This window comes from Solanum verrucosum, unplaced genomic scaffold (genome assembly GCF_900185275.1).
Source record: "Solanum verrucosum unplaced genomic scaffold, falcon-dt-bn FXZP01000049.1, whole genome shotgun sequence".
NCBI lineage: Eukaryota > Viridiplantae > Streptophyta > Magnoliopsida > Solanales > Solanaceae > Solanum > Solanum verrucosum.
In genome coordinates, this window is record NW_026020221.1 from 9,786,153 (window position 1) to 9,800,448 (window position 14,296).

General features: G+C 32.3%; 1 protein-coding gene across 1 annotated transcript; it reads left to right on the forward strand.

The window, feature by feature from the left end:
• Window positions 1-3,896: 3,896 nt before the first annotated feature.
• On the forward strand, window positions 3,897-10,740 carry LOC125830989 (proteasome subunit beta type-6). Its single transcript, XM_049510185.1, has 9 exons — window positions 3,897-4,125; window positions 4,207-4,283; window positions 5,954-6,009; window positions 6,450-6,522; window positions 7,967-8,078; window positions 9,180-9,253; window positions 9,761-9,835; window positions 10,502-10,635; window positions 10,681-10,740. Exons 1-8 carry the CDS (start codon window positions 4,014-4,016, stop codon window positions 10,631-10,633), a joined length of 711 nt encoding a protein of 236 aa, XP_049366142.1. The 5' UTR covers window positions 3,897-4,013; the 3' UTR covers window positions 10,634-10,635; window positions 10,681-10,740.
• Window positions 10,741-14,296: the final 3,556 nt, after the last annotated feature.

Here is a 14,296-nt window from a genome sequence, read left to right on the forward strand (position 1 = left end):
CATTACATTTCGAACATATGTGATAAGGATATTTATGTCCAATTAATTTGCAATATCTGATTAATAACTCTGTCGAATTGATTGCTATGGTAACCCGCTTCAAGCCTTTGATACCCCAATTCAATATGCTGAGAAAATCATCACTATTGAAGCAATCACAAATTATATAGCGCTGGAGTATGCTAAGAAAAAGTGTTGGACAAAGGTGCAAGTCTTATTATATTCAAAAAATGTGGTGCATATGATACTATAAAGAATTATAGTTTTATGAGAGATAGACACTACTTGTAAAGATATTTGGAAACTTATAGTAACCTATAATTTCGCAAAGTTTTCCATTTCGTTATTACATAAAATTGTTTGACTTTATCAGAAAAGAAACAAAATAAGATATATAAAAGAAATAATTCAAATATAATAAAGAAACGATTCATATACAAATTTTTTTTTAAAAAAAAGGTATACATTGAAGAAACAGATTTTTTGGCCATCAAAGCAAATAAAGAAACATCTAAATCAATGAACCTTCAAAAAAACAAATTGGTATATATCTATCCAAATCTAGAGAGAAAAAAATATTAAGTGAAAACTATAAAAAAAAAATAGATACATAATTTAAACAATGACTAAATTAGTTACAAACTTCAACAATTTAATTTATAGTGCTCCATTTTCCATTCTAACTGAAGAAGATTGTGTGTGAGAGAAGGGGTAAAGAGAATTGAGTGATGAACATGGGAGGTGAGAATGAAGAGAGGGTGGACTGATTTGAAGTTAACACATAAATTAGGGAGATAATTAAGTGGTGGATATATAAGGACTCTATTTTAGGTTAATTTTAAGGAGTGGTGTTTTTTAATGTATCTGATGTCAAATTTGTACGTAATTATTGAATAGTAGGATGATAGGTAATTATTTGAAAGTATAGATAAGATTAATAGATATAGAATGGATATATGTCTAATTAGATAATTCTTTATAATTTTAATGTTTCTCTTATTATCTTACGTAGAGCGTACATATCACCTACATAAATATATTATTATTCCAATTTTAAAAAATTCAATATAATTTTTATTAATTTTCATATAATTTACATAACATTTGATAGATCGATAGAAAATAAGTTATTCATGTATATAATTAATATAATGTTTGGTTGACAATTTAGAAATTCGCTTAACTAGTACATGTATAAGTTATGAATAAATGTATGTATTATTTTATGCATGCGAGATAGAAGGTACAATAGTTAATACATGAATAACTAATTCATACATGACAAATACTTGCATAAAATAACATATAGATTCACTCAACTAATTCATACATTACTAATACATGCATAACTCTAATTACCAACTACCATATGAACCTTAGTGGGATCACTTGGTAGCTCGTTTAAATATGAGTTATGCAAGTATTAGATCCTGCATAAGTAATATTATATTTGGTTGTTGATCAAGAGGTAAATTATTCATGTAAGATTTGCAATTTAGAAACCCACATAACAAATGTATAACTTATAAGTTATAATGAAATCTATGTACTACTGTTTATAGCTAACTACATTACTAATACAAACATAAAATAATACATATATTCACTCATAATTAATTTATACATTACTAATATCCGCACAACTCTAACATGCTACCAAACTACTCCTATTTGTTTCTTGGAATGGTGTTGAAAAATTTGAAAGGAGTGTCAATGCTTGCATCTTAGACCATCTCCAACGCAACACCAAATTTTACACTAAATCCTATTTTGGCGTAACCTTTGGTGTTTTAGTGCTCTAATATCCTTACACTATTTTAGTGGTGAATAGTGTTACATCGAATTTGATGTAACACTACTCATCACACCAAATCTCTTTTCAATTATTTTTTATTATTTATACTCTATTAATTTTTTAAAAATATATATGATAAATAATAATAATAATAATAATAATAATAATAATAATAATAATAATAATAATAATAATAATAATAATAATAATAATAATAAAGAGGGAGAAAAATATAAAGAGAATATTCATTTTTAGTTTAGCGAATTGGAGATGGTTTGTGAGTCCCTCGTGAAAATTAAATAATTTTTTCTCTTTACGTGAGAATAGTTTCTCCTTATTGTGGGGGCATAAGATGTGAATTATAACCTCCGACTATTAAGATAACTAATCACGTTGTCCATAATATTTCTCAAAGTTCAACTTATTTGGCTATTGTTTTTTTTTTTTTTGGCTGCTTCATAAGTCTTATACAAATCTATATTTCTCAAAGTTCAACTTAAAGGTATTCGACTTATTTGGCTATTGTCCTTAGGATGCCTGACGTGATTGCAGATCAACTTCACAAGCTATTCTTATGGAAAATATTTGATGTCGCTATACCGAAAAATGGAAGCGAGAATGGTAGCCACATACATCTAAAGGTCTTAATGAGTATAAAATTAATAAAGACAGGCTTAGAGGAAAAATGGATCAAATTTCGTTAAAAAAATATGTCATATGTTTGCTACTATTGTGGAATTCTAGGACATACACAAAAAGATCATGCTTCTCCGTGAGGGGGATGTACAAAAAGATAATGTTGTGAGAGAAACCAGTTTAACATATGGATGAGGGCTGAAAATCACAAATTTGTTGGGCACCAACGTCCCAAGACGACAATATAATAAAATGGTGCTCCCCTAGCCTCACGAGTGATAAAGGCATGCAGATTGTGAATTGTGTTGAAGGTACTGGATCAAATATTTTACTATTGAATCATAATGGAGTGGACACAAAAAAGGACAATGGAAACAAAGATATTCTCCTTTCTTCACATCACATCATTTCTTTAATAAAGTAAAAAAAAAGACCTCTTGTGGAGGAAGATACTCTGCTAAGCAGAATATCAATGACACAGTTCAGGGACTGCTCGTGTAATTGATAATGATCTGAAATATGATGATATAAACGAACCTTTAAGCGTTGAATATCAGAAGGAAAGACAAACAAGACTGCACATTGTGCTGAATTAGAATGAGAATTTCTATCATGTGGTAAATTTGGAAGGCAAGAAATTCGAAGAGTTTCAATGGAGAAATTTTTGAATCCAATGATATTGTAAACAAAACTCTTTTTGATTTTCATGAATATGAAAACAGCTTTTTTCTACAATTATATTTGCTTGTAATAATGATAGAAATATAATTGTGATACAAGATTATATTAATTTGTTTGTAGATGCTAGTGTACATAAGGAGAAGAAGACGACAAATATTAGTGTGTGGTGGCTATGAATAGCTATGGTAATTCGCTTCAAGCCTTTGGCACCCCAATTCAATATGCTGAGAAAAAACATCACTATTGAAGCAATCACAATTTATATAGCTCTGGATAATGCAAGGACAAGGGTTGGGCAAAGGTGCAAGTCTTATTAAATGTAAAAAATGTGATGCATATGGCACTATAAAGAAGCATAGGAGACAAACACTTGTGAAGACATTTGAAAACTTGTAGTAGCATATAATTTAGCAAAGTTTCTATTTCATCATTACATAAAATTGTTTGGCTTTCTAATTTTTCTAAAGGAATTATAATTGATGCTATGACATCTTATTGTTTGGCTTTCTAATTTTTCTAAAGGAATTATAATTGATGCTATGACATCTTTTTAACTCTTTAAACCTTCTTATGCATTAATACAACTAGCATATTGATTGATAAAAAAATAATAAAAATTATCGAAATAATTAATACTGACATAGTACTGATATTATTTTAATATAAAATTTGATGTTATGGATCGCAAATGCCCCTTAAATATTAGGGACCGATTTGAGTGAAGTTCCAAAAATAAGAGGCTAATTTGTCGACTTCTTTTGGGTAGTAGTGATCCAGTAATTGGGAGCTACCAAGTATTTCTTCCTCTTCACGTAATAGTATAAGCCAATTCCAATTAGTATTTTCATCATTTCTTCAATTTACTTGTAGCGCTTTGCCAGTTTGATCGATTTTGTGGAAGATGGAGAATGCTTCGGTCGATGTTAACCAGCCCCACTCCATGGGCACCACCATAATCGGTGTTACTTACAATGGCGGCGTTGTACTTGCTGCTGACTCTCGCACCAGCACCGGTAACTCAAATCTCATCCCTTCCCTCACTCATTCATCATTTTTCAGATTTTTTAAAATTAATTTGTGTTTTTTCTTTTCAGGAATGTATGTTGCGAATAGGGCTTCTGATAAGATCACTCAGCTCACTGATAATGTCTACGTTTGCCGCTCTGGATCAGTATGATTTCTCTAAATGCCATATTGATATCTTGTTATTTGGTTTAAAAAAATTGGGCTTTGTGGTAAAGGGTTAAATTTGGCACTAATATCTCGTTAAGTAACAGTTACCTGGCATTCTTATTGAGCTAATAGACCATGGTAACATGAATTTTGTTTATCATGTAATTTTTTACTTTATTTAGAATAAGCAAAATAGAGCTGATTCACGAAGTTATGTTTTATGCAACTGTACATTTGGACGGTCTTTGGAAACAAACTATCTACCCCCATAGGTAGTTGTAAGGTCAGTGTTACACTCTACCCTCCCCAGACCTGAATTAGTGGAATTTCACTGAGTATGTTGTTGTTATACATTTGGACGGTCTATGAGTTAAATGTGTAATCATGCTTGGTTTGTGGTTCCTTTTGTTAATTCTGGTGAAATACATTTTTGTTTTTTCCCTTTTTATTTGACAAGGAACTACTAACAAGGAGAAAATATTTGAACCTCCTTGGGCTTCATCATGTATTCACTTATCATATTTTTAACCCTCTCAGTGTACATCTTGACTCGCCACTGGTCGCTCAGTGACTCAACCACCATCATTTAACAAGTCATCCGATCTATGAAATACAAGTGTGAATCCTCTCTTTACACCAATAGTACAAATGAAACAAAACGTATTTTAATACTTTTAACGTTGTTTTAGTATTCTACAATAATCTCATGTTTCTTCAATCCAAATAAGCCAAAAGAGACACAACAGTGATGTTCTCCAGGCTACCGTCCACTCTTTGCCTGTCTTTTCTAGTCTCCAACTTGAATTGCTTCATCCACAGTCTTATTGAAACCCATGGAATGTTGGACATAGCAAAACCACAGTCCATATCTGTGAGGTAAAGCTATAATACAACTTGAGGTAGTTTTTGTCATCCCTGTACTTCTTACTTATGCAATTCATAACAATTTTTCTTTTCCTAAGATTTTTCGCCACTAAAAACTGAATCTCGTCCTGCCACTAATTGTAAAAAGTCACTCTTTTCTTGTTACCTTCTTATGCCTTTTTCTAGTAGCTCCATGTAAAAAAGTCTTACCTGGAGTTATTTTCGGCCTTAACCCCCTTAATATCATTGGGACGGCATTCCTCAACCTTGTCCCATTCCCACTCTTAAATAAACCACTGTCCTATCCTCTTTACACTATCTATCATCAGCAGCTAAGTCCCCACAAGCTTTTGAGCTGCAATTCCGGACTGGTGCATTTACTTTTGTCCCCACTTCGTGGTATTTCACTGGGTATGTTGTTGTTGATGACACTAAAGCATTGAACTATTTCATGTCTATCCATTGTGTTGGCCACACCCAGAAGTGTTGTTGATGCTCTAATTAGCACACTTCACATCTGCCTACTCTAATGAATCAAGCATAAGACTGTGCTCACCTATGGACCAAAGTTTCTAATCCTTTGTCCACAATTACCATTTTGGTTGAGATAGAACTCCATTACCAACAATATTAGCTTCACGTGCATAATTACACGTGAAATAAAACCTGTTGTTTGAACTTGATGGTTTAGAGAAAAATTTGGACAGTCATAAGGTACTGAGAAGTACAAGTTCCTTGATGATTGAAAATAAATCCTAGAAAGTGGAATTCTTTATGACTTATATACAATGTTCGCTTTTGTAGGCAGCAGACTCCCAAATTGTTTCAGACTATGTTCGCTACTTCCTGCACCAACACACGTAAGCTTCTTCCCTTGATTAGAATCTGTTCTTATCTTTTAATTATTGAAGTACTTATTATGGTCACACCTTTTACAACTTGCAAACCCCTCAACCCCTCCGCCCAAAACTTCTTTTAATGGTATCTGCTGTGTTCTTTTCTTTTGGCCTGGTTATAAGCCGCAATAATAATTGTTAGCTTCTTCATAGCTATCTTCTTTATTGTAAAATTGGTTCTCTCTTTTTGTGTATATTTTATTGATGTTTGAATCACATCCTCTATAACTAGGGACATGAATTGGCTCTCTTGTTTGTGTATCTACTTTTCGAAGGAAGTAAATTTATAGTGTAGCAATATTGTTTGCCGGCATAGTAGGCAAAGTTTTTTTTCTAGATAATCCAACTCAGTATGCGGAGTTATTTTTAGGAACTTCTAATCTTGGGCCTTCTTGTGAATGCAGGATACAGCTGGGCCAGCCAGCTACTGTCAAGGTTGCTGCGAACCTTGCAAGGTTATTATCCTACAACAACAAGGTTTGCTCTGTAACCATTATACTCTTTCTTAGTCTCCCCCATTAATATAAATTTTTATTAGCTATTCGTCACTTGATTTTTCCTCTTTTACTTGTAATGTAAATATCTTTGCATTATTGCTTGAAAATTGTCTATCTCTTTAAGTCCTCTGTAATGCGAATAGATCAGGGTTATGTACTCACGAGTCTCAACAAATAGTGATAACTGGTAATTGTGTTCAAGTAATTTTGTGCCATATTTCGTGCGCATCTTTGATGGTTCAATAAAATATGATGTCAGCCTTTCACCGTCTAGTTGGACATTTTCCTTTATTACCAGCAATCTCTTACCCATCTGATAGTAGTAAAAATTTGGCTGGTCTTAGCTGCACTTTTTGTAAGATCAATATAACCCTGACACTTAGTATTGATTTGAATATCGAACTGTGATTATGTTCTAAACAGAGATGGAAAGCTTTAGAAGTGAAAGTCTTCATATCTAACTCAGGAAATTATGGTAAATTTTGAGTTGATCTCATTATATATGTTTTCTCCAGACTTATAACATCACTTTTGCTTTTGTGTTTTTCTTTAGTGAACTTAAACCGTTTAATCATTATGAATTATTTCCTGGTAATTGGTGCCACTATAATATTTATAGAGATGTATGCAGTTTCACCACACATGCATTTTCTTTTTCCCTCTCATGGATATATTTATGCCAAATGAAGTAGTGCATAAATACCCATTTGGTATTTAAATTAATTAGCCCAAAAGGTTTAAACAATAGCTTTTACAACTCTTGTTCACAAGCTTACCATTGCTACTATGCTGTTATTATGTAAATAATTGCTTGGAATTTTGGGTGAACTTGTCTTTTTTTGCACTCTGTTTTCATGTGCTGTTCTATAGATCCCCACCAAGTGTATTCCAGAATCTTTAACTGTCCGTAAAAAAAGGGATCATTTTTTTTTTATGACAAAAAGTACGTCAAATGTAATATTTACTTGATAAAGATGGTGGCTGGACTAGCTTGCGTGCACCTCGACTGTTCATCTGGAACCTGCTATCTCCCACCAACACAGTTACTGGGTAACTTTGCCTGCCAAGGCTTGGCATAGGCAAATGGGAAGAAATCACCTAGTGCTTTCTTATCGTAATTAGGATTTCAACGTGGTCGCAAAGGTTTATACCCACTTCATTGACCACTAGGTTACATACTGTTGAGAATTAGAGAGAGCACACTTTTATTATTTAATTATATTTTCAACATATACTAACAACAACATACCTGTGGATTCCACAAGTGGATCTGGGGAGGGTGGGGTGTATGCATACCTTACACCTACCTCATGTGAGGTAGAGAGGAATCACTAGCCAGTTACATCATAACTAATACACTACCTAGGTTAATTTATGATGTACCTTTTTATATTTATTTGATCCATTGCTCTCTGTATGTCCAGGATAGGCTCCAAACAGGACTGATTGTTGGTGGTTGGGACAAATATGAAGGAGGAAAGATCTATGGAATCCCTCTTGGAGGCACAGTCTTGGAACAACCTTTTGCTATTGGAGGTTTGCTATTAATCTGTACTTTTTAGTCATCTCGTGCATGTATACCTCCAGAAATACTTGGCTTTTGAAGGTTCTTTTCAGCTCACAGAAAATTTGTCCCCTATTCCTGAAACTACTTAAGCAGACTCTTCAGTAGCCCCATTTGGGGGGGAAAATTGATCTCTACAAAGAGCTGGAAACTGAATTGGAAAGAGACAACTAGATACTCCAGGCCATAGATCTCATTGCAGAGTTCAAGAAAACTAAACAAATAAACTGCTTGTTTTGGTTGCTGCATATAAATGGCTATGGGTGTATGAAAGAGAGACCGAGTTTGAGGGGGAGGGGGGATGCCAATCACTTTGCAAGGGAGATGAGGAGCTGCATTGTTGACTAGAAGAAGAATAGGTAGAGTTAGATGAAACCAGATCACAAGAGTGACGGTAGCATATGTATGTTTTCCAACAGGTTTCGATTTATCATCATCATAACCTGGTAGTCTGGTTCAGGGAAACCCATGTTTCTCTTTTGAACGGGAGTGTAAAGTGCGTTTAGCTGTTTCTCGAGATGGCTCTGTTTGTGGAGGATTTTCCTAGAATTCATTCTTAGATCCAGAAATATTCTTCACCGCCCTTGTCCTTTTCTTTTCTGGAACGAATAATGAGAATGGAAACAAATGAAAATGGATGAGAAAGAATACTTTGGAACTAAATTAAACCAAAATAAAAAGAACAGCAGAACTAGACATGAGCTACAAGGTTCACATAATTGGTTTTTAATATCCTATATGTGATGGAATAGGTTATTTGGTTGGATTCAAGCTTTCTTGGATGATATGTTCTCCATACATTTTGGTGCTCTAGTGAAATTAAGATATCATGTCATAATTTTTGGTTGCTGTACATGACAATGGGTTCAATCCCTCCTCCTGGGAAGATAAGATGCTGATTTAACACCCTAGTGTCTTGTTTGAAATATTTTCAGAATGTTGCTTAATGAAGTATATTGAGAGCTGAACTTCACAGCTGATAATTGGTTTAGTTTATTAGTTTCCCTGTGCAAGATGCTCCAGGTGCTGCCAGTAGGCTGAACAATATTCTGTTCATTGGCTGTTACTTTCAGGATCAGGCTCTACTTATTTGTATGGTTTCTTTGACCAAGCATGGAAAGAGGGAATGACTCAAGAAGAAGCTGAGGTTAGTTTCATGTAGTTTGAATTTACAAGCTGTCTAATTTGTACGACATTGTTGGACCATCAAGATGGCTTCATCTTCATAGCTATGCGTTTATCTTCATCTGTCATGATTTAGAGTTTATAATGCAAGTATCTATTGAAAAAGTACTTGTTCAGAAGTAGAAAATTTCTTATTAATTTGGTACACAGCTTTCAAACCAATAAAATACTTTTGTTAGTAAAGAAGGGGCTGCATAGTTTGGTTCACATATTGACACTACAACCAACCACCTTGGTCATTGAATAAGATCTTGAACTTGCATCTTTCCTATGGGCTCTGTTATTTAATTAGGTAAAGTTTTCTGAAATTCTTCTCGATGGGATAGCTTTTTTGACTAGGCATAATAGACTCTTCTTTGTGGGCATGATGATGCTCTGATCAATCATCTGTATTGGTATTGCTTCTCTATTAACTAATCTGCTTTAGTGATAATTCTGAAGATTTAAGTTTGTTTCACCTTTTCTGCAGAAACTGGTGGTCACTGCAGTATCTCTTGCCATTGCACGAGATGGTGCTAGCGGTGGAGTTGTTCGGACTGTAACTGTGAGTTAATTAATCTGCTTTATGCTTGTTCAAGTGACATAATATGATTCAATGAAATTTATTTGCTTACTGAGTCTCTAATAGCAAATTATTCAAGTTAAAATAGACAGTCTTCGCTTATAAGAAATAGAATAAAGAACTTGCGTCCCCACCTATTCCTTTTATCAAAGCCCTAGGAACCTTTGATATACTTGTTGGTATTAGTAGTTGTAGGCTTGTAGCATCAACTCCATGAAACTCTACTTCTTAATTTACCTACATGTTTAGCACATTTCACTGTGTCCAAGAGCCCTTCGTTGTGCTTATATCTAAGCCTTGTAATTTTGGAGTGTGGATCAATTCTCGATTGTAAGAAACTAGTGTTATTTGTAGTGAACAAAATATTACTTCCACTCTAGGTTTTAAAGAATTTTCTCCCTGATACGGTGCTGTTTGTGTGCTGTATTGCTCATTTGAAAGTCCAGCATAATTTCAGCTTTTGTTAGGATTGGTGGAGTCTGTAATATTTTTACTGGCTATTGTTTTTGCTTTGGAACACTTTTATTTAATAACGGTAGTGTCCTGGATTTGCTTTGGAACACTTTAAGCAATATCCTCATCCTATTGAAAGAGGGGTCTCATGTCTCATTATATAAGCTTGTCTTTTTGAACAATATTGATAACCAGATTAACAAAGATGGAGCTACAAGAAAGTTTTATCCATGCGATTCCCTTCAACTTTGGCATGAAGAACTAGAGCCGGTGAACTCCCTGCTGGATGTTATGTCTGCATCAAGTCCTGTTCCAATGGTCAGTTGAAACTAGAGTCTCTTTGCCCCTATTAGCATGCTGTAGAATTTTGTTAGCTGCTGCTGCTATACACGTACTCTTATCGCGTGTTCTGGATCATTTCTTTTTTTTCCCTTTTGTCCAGCTGCAACTTTAGAACTCTTATCATGTGCTGGGGTCATTGTACTTGTCCCTTCTTTTAATCCTGCCCTGCAATGGGTTAAACATAGTTCTGAATTCTGACTGTTTCTGGCCCATATTCGCCTAATTCAGTTCTTCTAAAAAAATTGGGCTAAGCAAGTAGCCTACAGTGACCCATCAGAAATTTTATCAAAATAATTTTAATTTTCTTTTGTTTGATAGGTGTGTATGTAGTTTTATTAGTTTTTTTTTGGTAATTAAATAAATAAAACTCGGTAGGAGTTGAGAGATTGAGTTCTAATTTATTATGGAAAAAGAACACTTGTATCTCAAAAAGGAAAACTATTACAAGCGGCTACCTCCTTATTTTCATACCCCCTTTTTTTAACTGATAATGTGTGTTTAGTGCTTGAACCATCAAAGTGTATATATGCTCTGATGGTATCAAGCAGTGGTTCAATAAAAACACTACTTAGTTACTCCTTGATATTATTAGAGTATGTACATACTTTGATGACATCAAGGAAGAACAAACTGTGTTTAAGTGAAAAGACTGTTCAATTACTGCTTGATACCATTAAAATATATATACATACTCCAATTGTATCAAGGATGAACAAGAAGTGATTCAGTGAATAGAACAAGGGGTAGTCCGGTAAATAGTTTGAATTGTGGAGCCAATCAGGATAAATATATTGGGTTGGATCCAATTGGGATAATATTTGTAACCTAAATATTTTAGGAAAAATTGTATGAAATAACAAACTATTAATTCAAATTAAATGCTATAGTCGTAGTTTATTTTAATTGTAATTCGCAGCAAACATCCCCTTTTTTTGCCATATGATTCGATGTACAAGTAGCCATTTTATACATTTCGGTATAAAATGTGTTTGTGTTTGTATAAAGCGAGAGAAAAGTGTATATACAAATATAAATATATATATTTTCGTCCTATACACTTATAATTATACAAATACAGATCTTATTATACAAATTACAACGTATAAATGAATTTATACAAAACTGAACAATTTGTATAAAACAGGATGCTTGTAGCGAATTATACAAATCAAAAGCTCCATAGCAAACATAAAATTTGTTATGGAGCGCAATTATGCAAACTATAGTTATAACATACAAATATGATTTTTGTGTTTGTTATACGTGAAAGTTGCTCTATATTTTACCTAATGAGTTTACCCTATTTTGGTCCAAGCCCAAACTAACAATCCACTTATTTAACTAAATTTGTTTTGATCCAAATGTAGACTTTGGTCTTTCAATAACACACTAGAGTTGGTCTTTTGATTACACATGAGCCGTTTTGAAGGTGGCAAAGAAAGGCATCATATCCTAACAAAATGTGAAGGCTCAAATATAGATTTTTTTTTAAAATAACATCTCAAAAAACAAACAAAAAAAAAGACAAAAACTATATAGCACAGTAATTTAGTGGTACTATATAAGATCTATCAACGGATTAGGTTTAACGATCGTTACTATTGATGGAACTTATATATTGTATAAAATTAGTGCGCTATATGAAGAAAATACATCGCAGTACACTCACTTTTTTTATTTGTTATTTACTTACATACACATATATTGCAGGACATTTCTCTCCTTTTTGATAGCTTTAATGTTCAGGTCTGTACATGCACATTAATTATTTAGCGGATTTCCTCTTTCTATTAAGAAATTCTAAAGAAAAAGTCCCTCGGTCGTTAGGTCTAGGTATGGTTCTACCTGCATGCCATAGCTTATGAGTCAAGGCTGTTCTGGGTACATTTTTCTATGGAATCTTTCACCAATATATATAAATATCTGATAATTTAATCTATTAAAATTTGGATAGATAAAGAAAAAATCACGTAATATTTTTGCTTTTGCTGAGAGTTTAAACTTACAATTTTATAATTATATAATCCCACTTTATTGACTATTTAGGCATACCTTTCTTGTGCCAATATATAATATGACATTTCTCAGGCTAAGAAAAATACTATTAATTGGGTTTAAGGTCTTATTTCGATCTACCTAGTTTTAATGTCAAAATGTTGTAATACTACGTTATGTAACATTGTTACTTTGAGTTTTATTATCTACTCTTTTTTATATCGTTGTGTTTGGGCTAGCTTTTGCATATCTCGATTAATTTTATGAGATATTTGACATCTCCTACCAGAAACATGTATTAGGTAACTCTATCCATCAAGGTTAGGACAAATAGAAAGAATCACCTACTGTTTTTACAAGTTGTCACGTTATTTTTTGAAAGTCAAATTATATAAATTAGCCAATGTTTTTATTAAGACTTGTAACTTATACAATACACTTTTTGTATAGTTATTAAATTTTAATTTTAAAAATATTGAATTAATCTAATTTAAACTCCAAACACCAGTCAAATTAATTTTCGAAAAGTAAAACGCGATAACTATTTTAGAATAACGGAAGTAACATCTTTATACGGTTTTCATCTTGAGCTGTTATTTTGTATATTGGTATATCTAATGAATAACAATATCAAACTTTATGGTAGAAGATTAATATGGTGAGGCAAGATGTAACATATGGAGCACTAAACTTTTTATATTATTAAAGATGAGAATTATTACTATTTTGATAATAGAAAAGTGAAGCATGCTAGGAATTTCACGCGTAATAATTTAGTTAGATGAATAAATTTTAGAAAAGGCATAATTGCTTCTATCATTATTATTGTTAGTACTACTTATTAACCAAAAAAGCAGCATCAAATAATTTCAAAATTAAGTTTAGTTACTTTGCTAAATAATTTCATATACTTGATTAATCTTTTGAGACATTTACTCTAAAAAAAAATCTCATATGTTAAAAACTTGTGAGAAAATATCATTTTAGTCAATAAGGATAAAATTTAGTCCATATTAATAATGATAAGGGTACATTTTATTTTTTTTTAACTATTAACAAATGTCAAAATATATATATTTTTTTAAAACTTGGGATATTTTCAAAGGCCTCCCTCGAGGTTTTGCGCTATAACACTCATCTCCCTCATAGTTTACGATATTACGCCTACGTTCCTTACTTTAATATTTTGTAACCATTCTTTTAACCTTTTTAAAATAAATATAAAATAATTATGATTTGATAAATTTGCCCCTTTTTATATTAATATTTTCATACTAATCCATATATTTTAAAAAAAAGACTTATTTAATAAATACATTAAAGATAAATCAATATGAAGAAATGAGTATCGATCTTTGTTTGGTAAAAAAAAATGTGTGTATAATATATGTTATAGTATTAACTTATTTGTGTTGAGTTATTTTTAAAGTATTTATTAAATAACTCGTGTTTATAAAAATATGAAGAAATTAATAAAAAGTAGGACAAATTTGTCAAGTCATGATTAATTTATATTTATTCTAAATAGATTTAAAGAATGGTTACAAAAATCAAAATAAGGGAGTTAGGCGTTACAATGTAAACCACAAGGAAAATGAGTATTATAGCAAAACCTGAAGGGAGATCTCTAAAATTATTTCGAAAAACTTCTAA

Excerpts from the sequence above, each read along its gene's own strand:
- LOC125830989 (XM_049510185.1), top strand. The coding sequence starts at position 4,014 with ATGGAGAATGCTTCGGTCGATGTTAACCAGCCCCACTCCATGGGCACC. Across the intron at positions 8,079-9,179 it reads ACAACCTTTTGCTATTGGAG|GATCAGGCTCTACTTATTTG; the intron begins GTTTGCTATTAA and ends TGTTACTTTCAG. Across the intron at positions 9,836-10,501 it reads GAGTTGTTCGGACTGTAACT|ATTAACAAAGATGGAGCTAC; the intron begins GTGAGTTAATTA and ends ATTGATAACCAG.